This window comes from Rattus norvegicus, chromosome 1, assembly GCF_036323735.1.
Source record: "Rattus norvegicus strain BN/NHsdMcwi chromosome 1, GRCr8, whole genome shotgun sequence".
NCBI lineage: Eukaryota > Metazoa > Chordata > Mammalia > Rodentia > Muridae > Rattus > Rattus norvegicus.
In genome coordinates this window covers 60683149-60695891 of record NC_086019.1, presented here as the reverse complement: position 1 = coordinate 60695891, position 12743 = coordinate 60683149, and the positions used below count along the sequence as shown (strand labels likewise).

General features: G+C 42.9%; 1 protein-coding gene and 1 long non-coding RNA gene across 2 annotated transcripts in view; one reads left to right on the top strand and one right to left on the bottom strand.

Annotated features, from left to right (window-relative positions):
• Window positions 1–8065: 8065 nt before the first annotated feature.
• The window catches only part of LOC100910657 (sperm motility kinase Y-like), a 5299-nt gene continuing 621 nt past the window's right edge, over window positions 8066–12743 (bottom strand). Inside the window, exons 2-3 of the mRNA XM_063280863.1 lie at window positions 10038–11627; window positions 8066–9320 (exon numbers count right to left, since the gene is read on the bottom strand). Of these exons, the coding sequence (XP_063136933.1) occupies window positions 10081–11400 (1320 nt within the window). The 5' untranslated portion in view covers window positions 11401–11627 and the 3' untranslated portion in view covers window positions 8066–9320; window positions 10038–10080. The remainder of the gene's footprint in view (window positions 9321–10037; window positions 11628–12743) is intronic.
• The window catches only part of LOC134485052 (uncharacterized), a 1436-nt gene continuing 315 nt past the window's right edge, over window positions 11623–12743 (top strand). The window contains exon 1 of the long non-coding RNA XR_010062932.1: window positions 11623–12738. This is a non-coding gene — a long non-coding RNA (uncharacterized LOC134485052). The remainder of the gene's footprint in view (window positions 12739–12743) is intronic.

Below are 12743 nucleotides of genomic sequence, written 5' to 3'. Positions count from 1 at the left end.
AACTATATTGAATAAATAGAGAGAGAGTGGGCAGCCTTGTCTAGTCCCTGATTTGAGTGGGATTGCTTCAAGTTTCTCTCCATTTAGTTTAATGTTAGCAACTGGTTTGCTGTATATGGCTTTTACTATGTTTAGGTATGGGCCTTGAATTCCTATTCTTTCCAGGACTTTTATAATGAAGGGGTGTTGAATTTTGTCAAATGCTTTCTCAGCATCTAATGAAATGATCATGTGGTTTTGTTCTTTCAGTTTGTTTATATAATGGATCACGTTGATGGTTTTCTGTATATTAAACCATCCCTGCATGCCTGGGATGAAGCCTACTTGATCATGGTGGATGATTGTTTTGATGTGCTCTTGGATTCGGTTTGCCAGAATTTTATTGAGTATTTTTGCGTCGATATTCATAAGGGAAATTGGTCTGAAGTTCTCTTTCTTTCTTGGGACTTTGTGTGGTTTAGGTATAAGAGTAATTGTGGCTTCATAGAAGGAATTCGGTAGTGATCCATCTGTTTCAATTTTGTGGAATAGTTTGGATAATATTGGTATGAGGTCTTCTATGAAGGTCTGATAGAATTCTGCACTAAACCCGTCTGGACCTGGGCTCTTTTTGGTTGGGAGACCTTTAATGACTGCTTCTATTTCCTTAGGCGTTATGGGGTAGCTTAACTGGTTTATCTGTTCCTGATTTAACTTCGGTACCTGGTATCTGTCTAGGAAATTGTCCATTTCCTGCAGATTTTCAAGTTTTGTTGAATATAGGCTTTTATAATAAGATCTGATGATTTTTAGAATTTCCTCTGAATCTGTAGTTATGTCTCCCTTTTCATTTCTGATTTTGTTAATTTGGACACACTCTCTGTGTCCTCTCGTTAGTCTGGCTAAGGGTTTATCTATCTTGCTGATTTTCTCAAAGAACCAACTTTTGGTTCTGTTGATTCTTTCTATGGTCCTTTTTGTTTCTATTTGGTTGATTTCAGCTCTGAGCTTGATTATTTCCTGCCCTCTACTCCTCCTGGATGTATTTGCATCTTTTTGTTCTAGAGCTTTTAGGTGTGCTGTCAAGCTGCTGACATATGCTCTTTCCTGTTTCTTTCTGCAGGCACTCAGCACTATGAGTTTTCCTCTATAGCACAGGTTTCATTGTGTCCCATAAGTTTGGGTATGTTGTACCTTCATTTTCATTAAATTCTAAAAAGTCTTTAATTTCTTTCTTTATTTCTTCCTTGACCAGGTTATCATTGAGTAGAGCATTGTTCAATTTCCACGTATATGTGGGCATTCTTCCCTTATTGTTATTGAAGACCAGTTTTAGGCCGTGGTGGTCCGATAGCACGCATGGGATTATTTCTATCTTTCTGTACCTGTTGAGGTCCGTTTTTTGACCAATTATATGGTCAGTTTTGGAGAAAGTACCATGAGGAGCTGAGAAGAAGGTATATCCTTTTGCTTTAGGATAGAATGTTCTATAAATATCTGTTAAGTCCATTTGGCTCATGACTTCTCTTAGTCTGTCTACGTCTCTGTTTAATTTCTGTTTCCATGATCTGTCCATTGATGAGAGTGGGGGTGTTGAAATCTCCTATTATTGTGTGAGGTGCAATGTGTGTTTTGAGCTTTAGTAAGGTTTCTTTTACGTATGTAGGTGCCCTTGTATTTGGGGCCCAGGTATTTAGGATTGAGAATTCATCTTGGTGGATTTTTCCTTTGATGAATATGAAGTGTCCTTCCTTATCTTTTTTGATGACTTTTAGTTGAAAATTGATTGTATGGGATATTAGAATGGCTACGCCAGCTTGCTTCTTCCGACCATTTGCTTGGAAAGTTGTTTTCCAGCCTTTCACTCTGAGGTAGTGTCTGTCTTTGTCTCTGAGGTGTGTTTCCTGTAGGGAGCAGAATGCAGGGTCCTCGTTGCGTATCCAGTTTGTTGATCTATGCCTTTTTATTGGGGAGTTGAGGCCACTGATGTTGAGAGATATTAATGAACAGTGATTACTGCTTCCTGTTATATTTATATTTGGATATGATGTTATGTTTTTGTGCTTTTCTTCTCTTTGTTTTGTTGCCAAGACGATTAGTTTCTTGCTTCTTCTAGGGTATAGCTTGCCTCCTTATGTTGGGCTTTACCATTTCTTATCCTTTGTAGTGCTGGATTTGTAGAAAGATATTGTGTACACTTGTTTTTGTCCTGGAATATCTTGGTTTCTCCATCTATGTTAAGTGGGAGTTTTGCAGGATACAGTAACCTGGGCTGACATTTGTGTTCTCTTAGGGTCTGTATGACATCTGTCCAGGATCTTCTGGCTTTCATTGTTTCTGGTGAAAAGTCTGGTGTGATTCTGATAGGTCTGCCTTTATATGTTACTTGACCTTTTTCCCTTACTGCTTTTAATATTCTTTCTTTATTTTGTGCGTTTGGTGTTTTGACTATTATGTGACGGGAGGTGTTTCTTTTCTGGTCCAATCCATTTGGAGTTCTGTAGGCTTCTTGTATGCCTATGGGTATCTCTTTGTTTAGGTTAGGGAAGTTTTCTTCTATGATTTTGTTGAAGATATTTACTGATCCTTTGTGCTGGGAGTCTTCACTCTCTTCTATACCTATTGTCCTTAGGTTTGATCTTCTCATTGAGTCCTGGACCAATGTTTTGGACCAGTAGCTTTTTCCGCTTTACATTATCTTTGACAGTTGAGTCAATGATTTCTATGGAGTCTTCTGCTCCTGAGATTCTCTCTTCCATCTCTTGTATTCTGTTGGTGAAGCTCGTATCTACAGCTCCTTGTCTCTTCTTTTGGTTTTCTATATCCAGGGTTGTTTCCATGTGTTCTTTCTTGATTGCTTCTATTTCCATTTTTAATTCCTTCAACTGTTTGATTGTGTTTTCCTGGAATTCTTTCAGGGATTTTTGCGATTCCTCTCTGTAGGCTTCTACTTGTTTATTAATGTTTTCCTGTGTTTCTCTAAGGGAGTTCTTCACGTCTTTCTTGAAGTCCTCCAGCATCATGATCAAATATGATTTTGAAACTAGATCTTGCTTTTCTGGTGTGTTTGGATATTCCATGTTTGTTTTGATGGGAGAATTGGGCTCCGATGGTGCCATGTAGTCTTGGTTTCTGTTGCTTGGGTTCCTGCGCTTGCCTCTCGCCATCAGTTTATCTCTAGTGTTACTTTGTTCTGCTATTTCTGACAGTGGCTAGACTGTCCTATAAGCCTGTGTGTCAGGAGTGCTGTAGACCTGGTTTCCTGTTTTCTTTCAGCCAGTTATGGGGACAGAGTGTTCTGCCTTCAGGCGTGTAGCTTTTCCTATCTATAGGTCTTCAGCTGTTCCTGTGGGCCTGTGTCTGGAGTTCACCAGGCAGGTCACTTGCAGCAGAAAAGTTGGTCTTACCTGTGGTCCTGGGGCTCAAGTTTGCTCGTGGGGTGTTGCTTATGAGCTCTCTGTGGCGGCAGCAACCAGGAAGATCTGCGCTGCCCTTTCCGGGAGCTTCCGTGCACCAGGGTTCCAGATGGAGTTTGGTGTTTTCCTCTGGCGTCAGATATATGTGCAGAGTGCAGTCTCTTCTGGTTTCCCAGGCATGTCTGCCTCTCTGAAGGTTTAGCTCTCCCTCCCACGGGATTTGGGTGCAGAGAACTGTTTATCCCGTCTGTCCCTTCAGGTTCTGGTGGTGTCTCAGACGCAGCGGTCCTGCTGCACCTGGGCCCTCCTCTGCGGGAACCCAGAGGCCTTAAACAGTTTCCTATTGGGCCAGGGATGTGGGCAGGGGTGAGCAGTGTTGGTGGTCTCTTCTGCTCTGCAGCCTCAGGAGTGCCCACCTGACCAGGCAGTGAGGTCTCTCTCCCACGGGGTTTGGGAGCAGAGAGCTGCTGCGGGCCGGGATCCGCGGGTTTGGGACTCCCAGTAAACCCCGGGAGTGCCCAGTCCTAGAGGAATTTTTGCCTCTGTGTCCTGAGTTCACCAGGCAGGTCTCTTGCAGCAGAAAAGTTGGTCTTACCTGTGGTCCCGAGGCTCAAGTTTGCTGGTGTGGTGCTGCCTATGAGCTCTCCACGGTGGCAGCAACCAGGAAGATCTGCGCCGCCCTTTCCGGGAGCTTCCGTGCACCAGGGTTACAGATGGTGTTTGGTGTTTTCCTCTGGCGTCAGAGATGTGTGCAGAGTGCAGTCTCTTCTGGTTTCCCAGGCATGTCTGCCTCTCTGAAGGTTTAGCTCTCCCTCCCACGGGATTTGGGTGCAGAGAACTGTTTATCTGGTCTGTCCCTTTAGGTTCTGGCGGTGTCTCAGACGCAGTGGTCCTGCTGCTCCTGGGCCCTCCTCTGCAGGAACCCAGAGGCCTTATACAGTTTCCTCTTGGGCCAGGGATGTGGGCTGGGGTGGGCAGTGTTGGTGGTCTCCTCTGCTCTGCAGCCTCAGGAGTGCCCACCTGACCAGGTGGTGAGGTCTCTCTCCCACAGGGTTCGGGAGCAGAGAGCTGCTGCGTTTCGGGATCCGCGGGTTTGGGACTCTCGGTAAACCCCGGAAGTGCCTGGTCCTAGAGGATTTTTGCCTCTCTGTGTCCTGAGTTCACCAGGCAGGTCTCTTGCAGCAGAAAAGTTGGTCTTACCTGTGGTCCCGAGGCTCAAGTTTGCTCGTGGGGTGCTGCCTATGAGCTCTCCGCAGCGGCAGCAACCAGTGACGCTGCCTTTTTTCTTTTCTCCCTACACCCTACTGGTGGCTCAGGTTGGACAACTAGGTGCCCATGACCAACTCCTCATTGTGGATGAATTTAGTCTGGATGGACTTTCGCAGGAAAGGTATGACTAATTGGTCACTTAAACGCGTCAACTAATTGGTTAGTTTTAGTGTACTGAAGTGATAGTTTGCATTTAATTTTGAAATTTGAATTCAAAAAGAAGTGATGTAAAAGCTCTTTGTGTTTACTCACCTTCACTATAACCCTAGTTCTTAGAGCACATGAATCTCATTTTGGGTTCACTCATAAGAATGTATATTAGTATAGAACATTTCATTAAATAATTATATAAATATGTACACATATACTTAGAGCTTGTAAAATCTTTAAATATCTTAATGTTTGTGTTATAGAATAGAATATATTTACCTGTTTTATAATTAATTATCATAAGTGATGTGGAGAGGACATAATCTTCTGAAAGTCTGGTTTATTTCCCCAAACAGCAACCAGGCTGAGAAACCTAAGCACAAGTATTCTGAACATAGACTCCTCTATGACACTGAGCGCTGTTTCTTTATATTTTCTTCCTAGGGCAGCAGAACTCATGACTACAACCAGGTCCATGGTTACACTGGAAGTTGCAAATCAAGGCATCCTCTCTCACTGCCTGTCCACCTTTCTTACCCAGCCATTGTCCTCCATGGTGCAGAGAGGTAAGAGCTAGTGACTCAAGCCAGGTTAGCCAACATATAGTAATCCTGTATTGAGATATGGCTCCTCCTAAAAGTTATCAAAATCTGGGGCTGGAAAGATGGTTCAGTATTTTACAACACCAGTGTTAGCTCACAACTGCCTAAAACTCTAATTTCAGGGGATTTGAAACCTTCTTCTAAGTTCTTTGGACACCAGTCAAGCATTCATGTGCACACATGCTGGGCAAACACTCATACACATAAATTATTTTTATAAAGTGAGACCCTAAAAGTCCCATGTAGTAGCTCCTACCACAGCTCTTGCTCAGCTTTTCAAGGAAGAAGTTAGTTGAAACTGAGTGCATGATGCTGAGAAATACTTCTGGATCATGATACAGATCAGATCTGATGGTATGGTTTACTAGATATATTCACAGTCTGTTAGGTGCAGTATTGTGAATCCTCTTCGGACCCTGACTCAGCTTTTATTTTTACTTTTTATTTTTTCAGTTTTATTTTTAATATGCTACTCAAGTAAATTAATATTAAATTAATGAATCTGGGAAAATGAGAATTAGTTTAAATGAGTAAATTAAATGTGAAATGTTTTTTATTGAAAGCATAGTGTCAAAATTATAGTTTTTAGCAGGGCATTTAAAATACATGCTTTTTAGAAAACCATTTATTTATTTCCTTTACAATCCTGTCTTCCGAGTAACCCACCATACAAATCTTCCCTCCATCACACTTTTCCTGAAATGGCAAAGCTTGTTTCGGGGTGTCAACCCCCATGAATGCTTTTTAAAAGATTGTAAAACAGATACCTGAGGAAAAAGTATGCCTTTTATGCAGTTTTAAGCATCTGATTGTTTACTTCTTTACATTTCACAAGAACAGACCCCTCTACCTAGACCTGAAGTTAGGAGCTAAATTTCAGGAGTGACAATGCCACAAACAGCATGCATCAGTGTATAGAAAAAATCTTTTTATTCCTTTGTAGACACAGGAACAGCTGGCTACTTGGCCAGTGAGCCATAAAGCAGTGTCAGGTCTGGTTATATAACCATTCCCCAGTTTTTGTTAACTCCTCTGTGAGGAAGAAACATGTATGAAATTTTGTTAATATCTCTGGTGAGTCCCTGAAGTAGTATAGCTTCCTCTTTTCTTTTCTCAGCCTCTTACCCCTTCCAAGGAAGAGCTTCAGGAAGTTTTACCTACTTGAGCTCCACTGTGTAGAGGCTGGCAAGGGTCTCTAGTGTGACAGTGATATGTGGATCCAGAGGTCCTCAGTGGAATCTAGCACATGCAGCCAGGAGCACCTGAACCCTTCCTCCAAGTCAGTTGCCCCTGCTTCCACTCTGACCAAGAGTGGTCCAGGCCATTGGGAAACCCCAGCAGAGGTGCTGCCCACCCCTGTGACTGTCTCCCAGCCCATATGAACAGACCTCCCTCCACCACCTCCTCTACCACAGGTCCACTACACCAGATATTGGTGGCATTTCAGTGGATTTGCCACTCCCCCCTCCTTCTGCAAACAAGGCAGCATCCCCGTCTGCACAGGTGGCTGGGAAAAAAGAGTGAGGAGCAGCAGTGGTGGTCTGAGATATAGAAGGCCTGTCTGGACAAGGAAGCAGAGAGGAAGCACAGGGAGCAGGAGAGGAAAGGGCGACAGATGCACTCTCATTCCCTGAACTTGCTTCCTTCTCATCTTTGACCACACCGACCAAACCAGGAAAACCTTCCACACTGCAGAGGCCCCAAGAAACAGTCATTCTGGTGTTGTAGTCCCTGCAGCAGCCCCCCACTATTGAGCACAGGGATCTGCAGTTCATAACTATCAGAAAAGAGGTGCTGTCCTCTGGGGAGTCTGTCTCCAGACCCATAAAAATAAGATGTCAGGAAGAAGCTGGAGAAGCAACAGCAAATGCACCTTGTGGATATGCTAAGCAAGGAGATCCATGAGTTGCAAAACAAGGGGGACGGTAGTGCAGAGGAGAGTGACTGCCTGTGGACGCTTATGCTGGAGTGGCAGTTCCAGAAGAGACTTCAGGCCATATTTCTTGCGTTTCTCCCAGGTTCATTTCATAAAACTGTTCAAGAAGCACAACATTTGATGTTTCCATAGTAGAAATTTATAACAACAATGTTTTTGCCCTTCTGGCCTTAGACAGTTCTACAGTGGTGTCTATGGTTAAGTGCCAGGCAGTGAGAACCCAGGGGTGACATTCAGATGTACACAGGATGACCAGCAGGTGAGGTGCTCCTGGGGCCCAGTGTCCTGAGTGCAGGTCCTCAAACTTACAGCTGCCCACTCCAGCTGTGCCTGGGATGGAGCCAGTGCTACCAACCTAGGAGGCATCTCAGGGAATGTGCTTAGTATGTGCCCCATTGCTTCAGTGCATGACAAGGTTAATCTGCAGGAGTAGCAAGGATTTTAGCCAGCTCTCGTTCTGTATCTGAGGAAGAACATGTCTTTAAGAACATCAAGATGCTCACCTCTAGCACATATCAGCTTTATATATCAAAGATATCATAATAAAGCTGTTTAAAACATAAAAAGTTATAAGGTAGCTCAAGGGTAGGATTACTGACCCTGAGTATTATATCTAATTACACACACACACACACACACACACACACACACACACACACACACACAGAAAACGCTACAAAAGTTGGAAAAATAAACGAATCTTAAAAATATATAAATAAATGTATAATTATTAAAATCTATATGAGAGTCAATGTTTATCACCCAGCATTGTGGAAGGGGCTTAGAGAAATGAATTATCCCCCCTCCAACTTCAAAAAACATACGCACACACAATCAATGACATGTGTAATTATACCAGGAAATACCCGTATTTTATAGAATGCCATAATCGAAAGTAAGAACCATCTTTTTTGTTAAGGGTTGCCAATACATTCTTTTTCCAAGGTGTGTGCATCTGTGCCAGTCTTGTTCACTATGGGATGGAACAGGTCCCTGACCTGTGAGCCTAGAGGTGAGCAGGGGATCTTTGCTCCATTCTGAGCCTGAGAAAGGCAGGATGCCCCCTCAAGGGTCCATAGCAGGGAAGGTTTTCAAGCTATGACAGTGCTGGAAAAGCCTATACAAGGCACACAGTTAGCAGTGATGTGTTTGCAGGGAGTCCAAGGAACCAGCTTTGTACTGATGCAGGTGGGCAAGCATTTATCATCCACCTCCCACTATGACAGCAATGAGAGTATTGCTTAAGTTTTATTTCATAGATTTGATCCCTGACCAAAATACCAAAAACTGCACCCTTAATGATGTAGCAAATAGAATAGTGGATGCTAGGCCAGGAACCTATGACTCTTCTAATACCATTGTGTATTTCCGAGCAAGGAAGGAGAGGTATCAATGGACAGCAGTCTGTTTCCCCACGAGTACTCTACCACTGAGTTAGTAGCCTTAGCGCTCCTCACCTCTAGAAAAAGGGTGTCACTAATTGTCCAAGCTGATCTTAAACTCATGATGTAGACCAGGCTAGCCTTGAAGTTCTGATCCCCCTACCTACTGTGTGTCTTGAGTGTCTGGTATTACAGGCCCGTTTCTCTATGGATTAGTAGCCCATGGAAGAGTCCATGATCCCATGACCCTCTAGTTCTCAGCCTGTGGAGCTATTGGCCTAAGGAGGAGATGGAGTCCATCTGAAGGGATGGGTCAACAAGACAACTCTGTAGAGTGGGGAACTCATCATTCATATTGGGTCCCTGCTGGGAAGAGGAGAAATCAAGAGGAGGGAGGAGATTGGTGTTGTGGAATCCTCCTCTTCCTCATCTTTCTCCTCCTCCTCCTCCTTCTGCTGCTAATGCTGCTGGTGCTATTGCTGTTTCTCCTGTTGGTGCTGTAGCTTCTGCTGGTGTCTTTCCTTGGCCATGTGTCTGAAATCACCTCCTGTTTATACTCAGGACATGACAGAATTTCAAGATGGCACTGTGAGAGAAAAAAAGTCAATTTATTCTAAGCAAAAATCTTATGCGGTAGAATACTTAGATTACCATTTGGAGCTTTGATTGCCTTATTATTTTATCAAATCTTCTCTTCTACTTCTCAGTTAAGATTTTTGAAAGAAATCATTTAGAAATGTTACATATATATATATATATATATTTATATATCAATTGCTAGGTCTTAGGAATGAAAAAAATCAGTATGCAAAACAATATGCATGCATGCAGGATTCTGACCATCAACAATAACCAACAAACTAGGTTGTTGATACTTATTCAGTGACAAACCTTGTTATTAATTTTAAGGCTTAAAGGAGTGGGATGTTACATTTGAAAACATAAGACTCTGTTCTGCAGCACTTGTGATTGATGACCACATGTGCTAGAACCAGTAGCCCATGGATGAGTCCATGAGCCCATGAATCTCTAGTCCTCACCCTGTGGGAGCTATTGGCCTAAGGGGGAGCTGGAGTCTATCTGAAGGTATGGGTCAACAAGAAAACTCTGTAGAGTGGGGAATTCATATTGAGTCCCTGCTGGGAAGAGGAGAAATCAAGAAGAGGGAGAAGGCTTGGTGTTGGGGATACCTCATAAAATAACTTAGAGAAGATACAAGGTAAGAATTGTGGGGAAAATGGAAACCAGAGACAGAGGAAGGACCAGCATAGAGCAAACTAGAAAGGACAAAGCACGAAGGTACCTGGGCTGTGCCTGCTGCTTGTTATCTGGACTCTCCCTGTGGCTCATTTCTGGGGTGAGATTCTGATCTGCCCCAGGCGAGGTTTCTTTCTCCTTGGCAAGCAGCAACAAAGCTTTATCAGGGCATTTGCTATATTCCTGGTCCACCCCTTAAAACCTCTGTGCCGGACCCTGCTGGAGATGGGCTTATCCTCTAATGGGGCTCTGTGGGAGAGTAGATTATCTTCTTTTATTTCCTTGTTGCTACTCTTCTCACTGAAGATGCTTGTTGTTTGAATGTATGGGACACTCATGGCACATTTGTGATAGTGGTCCTGTGTAGGTGTCATCGGTAGTGGCCTGAGACGACCAGCCACAGTGGACCTTCTTCCTCCTTTTGTATGAACCTTCTGGCCATAATGAGATACGTGACCTTGGGAGAATGACACCTGCAAGGTGTCAAGGACTGGCAGGCTTCCACTCCTCTTTCTTTGTAATCTAAAAGCAGCAGCAGGATCAAGGCTAGGAAATGGGGCTGCAATGGGACTCACTTGCTGTGCCTGGGCTGTGCAGCCATACCCCGGGAGAGCCTGCTGTTGTAGGAAGCAATAAGTTGCCATTTCCTCATATTTTCTTTTTATTAGGGAGTATTTTATTACAGAGGCTTGAAATCCCATGCATTTCATCGCACCCAAAATTTCAGGGTCTGGCCTGAGGGGAAGCAGTTCTTCACAGCGAACTGTGAACCTCTTCCCGTGTTCTTTGAACCAGGTGTGTTTCATCACCTCGCTGGCTGTTGGTCTATACATTGGATTTACTGTTAGTAATTGACTAAGGAGGTTCTCCAGTTCTTCTGAAACCCCACAGGGGGCAGGATACACCCCTGCAACAACTTGTTTTTGTAATTCTTGGATGATCACAGAATCAAATGGGAGCTTTCCCACTACCATATAATACAAGACCACTCCTATTGTCCACATATCATCCTTTATCCTGTCATACAGAAGTCCAAGGAAGCGTTCCGGGAAACCAAAAGAATACGCACCGCAGTGCTGGTTTAGCATTTGTCCAGGTTGTGTTTCGGTGCTAAGCCCAAAGTCGATGACTTTGACCTTTTTGTTTTTATCAATCATTATATTGTCCACTTTCAGGTCTCGGTGAACAATCCCCTTTCCATGGCAGTAGCTCACTGCTGATAATATCTGTTCAAATATTTGCCAGGCCTCATCCTCCTCTATGTGCCCTGACTCTCTGATGTACTGGTAGAGTTGTTGGCCTTCCACCAGCTCCATTATGAGGTATATTCTAGTTTTGTTTTCAATGACTTGTAAGAGAGAAACAATGTTGGGGTGGTTGATCTTTCTCATTATGTTTGCTTCTGTCATGGCTGGCCGGAACCACTACTTGTTCTTTCGGAGAACTTTGACCGCCACTGGGGTTCCTGTGAGCCGGCGGTGGGCCAGGAGGACCTTGGCATGGCTTCCTTTTCCAATAGTCTTCAGTACTTTATATTGGGAATGAAAGGTTCCCTCCTGAGAGATACTGGGATCGGGACTAGAAGGTGGTAACTCCTCCTCAGTCTCTGTAGGCATTTTATCAGTACTAATGCTACCTAAAATTAACAAACAAATGGAATCAAATAATGAAAAAGATGGAGCAATTCAGGAACTAAAATTACACATGTGGAACCTAAAAGAAACAAATGAAACAAAAAGAAAAAAATAATAACAAAGAAAAGACTAGACTAGAAAAATAGAGTAAAATTATGAACAGGGGGAAATATGAAGAATCATAAGTAAAAGCCACACAAATAACCATCCCCAAAAGAGAAAGCCAAGAGCACACAAATACTAAATGTAATGATGAAAATAAAAATCGTTATACTACAATAGGATTGGGCGGCCAAAGCTGATCAATACTGTGAATGGATGTAGTTTGAAGAAAAAGGTCAGATGAAAGAAACGAGAGGAGAAAGAATTAGTATAAGACAAAACAAACAAATATAAAAAGCCAACACTTAAGGGAAAACTCCATTGAATTTCAGGACCTAGTGATCCACAAAAATCCACAACTCTCCAGAGCAAAATACTGAAAATTAAAATTAACCAACCACAAGGAATGAGGCAGTTAAATATCAGTGAATAGTAAACCTTAAACAAAGGCCGAAGAGTCAAAGTGTCACAAAGGGCAAATTTGTATCAAGTCTAAGCCAATGATTGCTTGTACTCAATAAATGGAGAAACAGGAATAATGTAAAAGGATGAAACCGCAGGGCATTTAAAATGGATAGAGTTAATCATCCGACTGCAGAACCGTAAATAATCAAAGCAGTAATATAGCATGTGAGAACATAAAAACCACCACCAAAATGAAACCAGCAATCCATAATAAATAAATAAATAAATAAATAAATAAATAAATAAATAAAATAAAACCACAATAAGGAAATAGCCAGTGGTCTTGAGAATATATGGCCTAATTCTATCTCTTAAACACATAGAAAAAAAATCAATCCATAAATAAGCAGCCAGCAGTCTACGTAGGCCTTTAATCTGATATTATGGGGTTGGCATATCAAATTCCTGGGAGCCACTGGAGAGCCAAGACAGGTACTTGGGCAGCTGCAGGCCAGTGAGAGAGCCTGTCTTGAAAATGAGGTTGAGGACCTGCCTCAGGAACAGGAGCCAGGGTGACTTCTAGCCTCTACACTCTTTTGCACTGAGGTGCA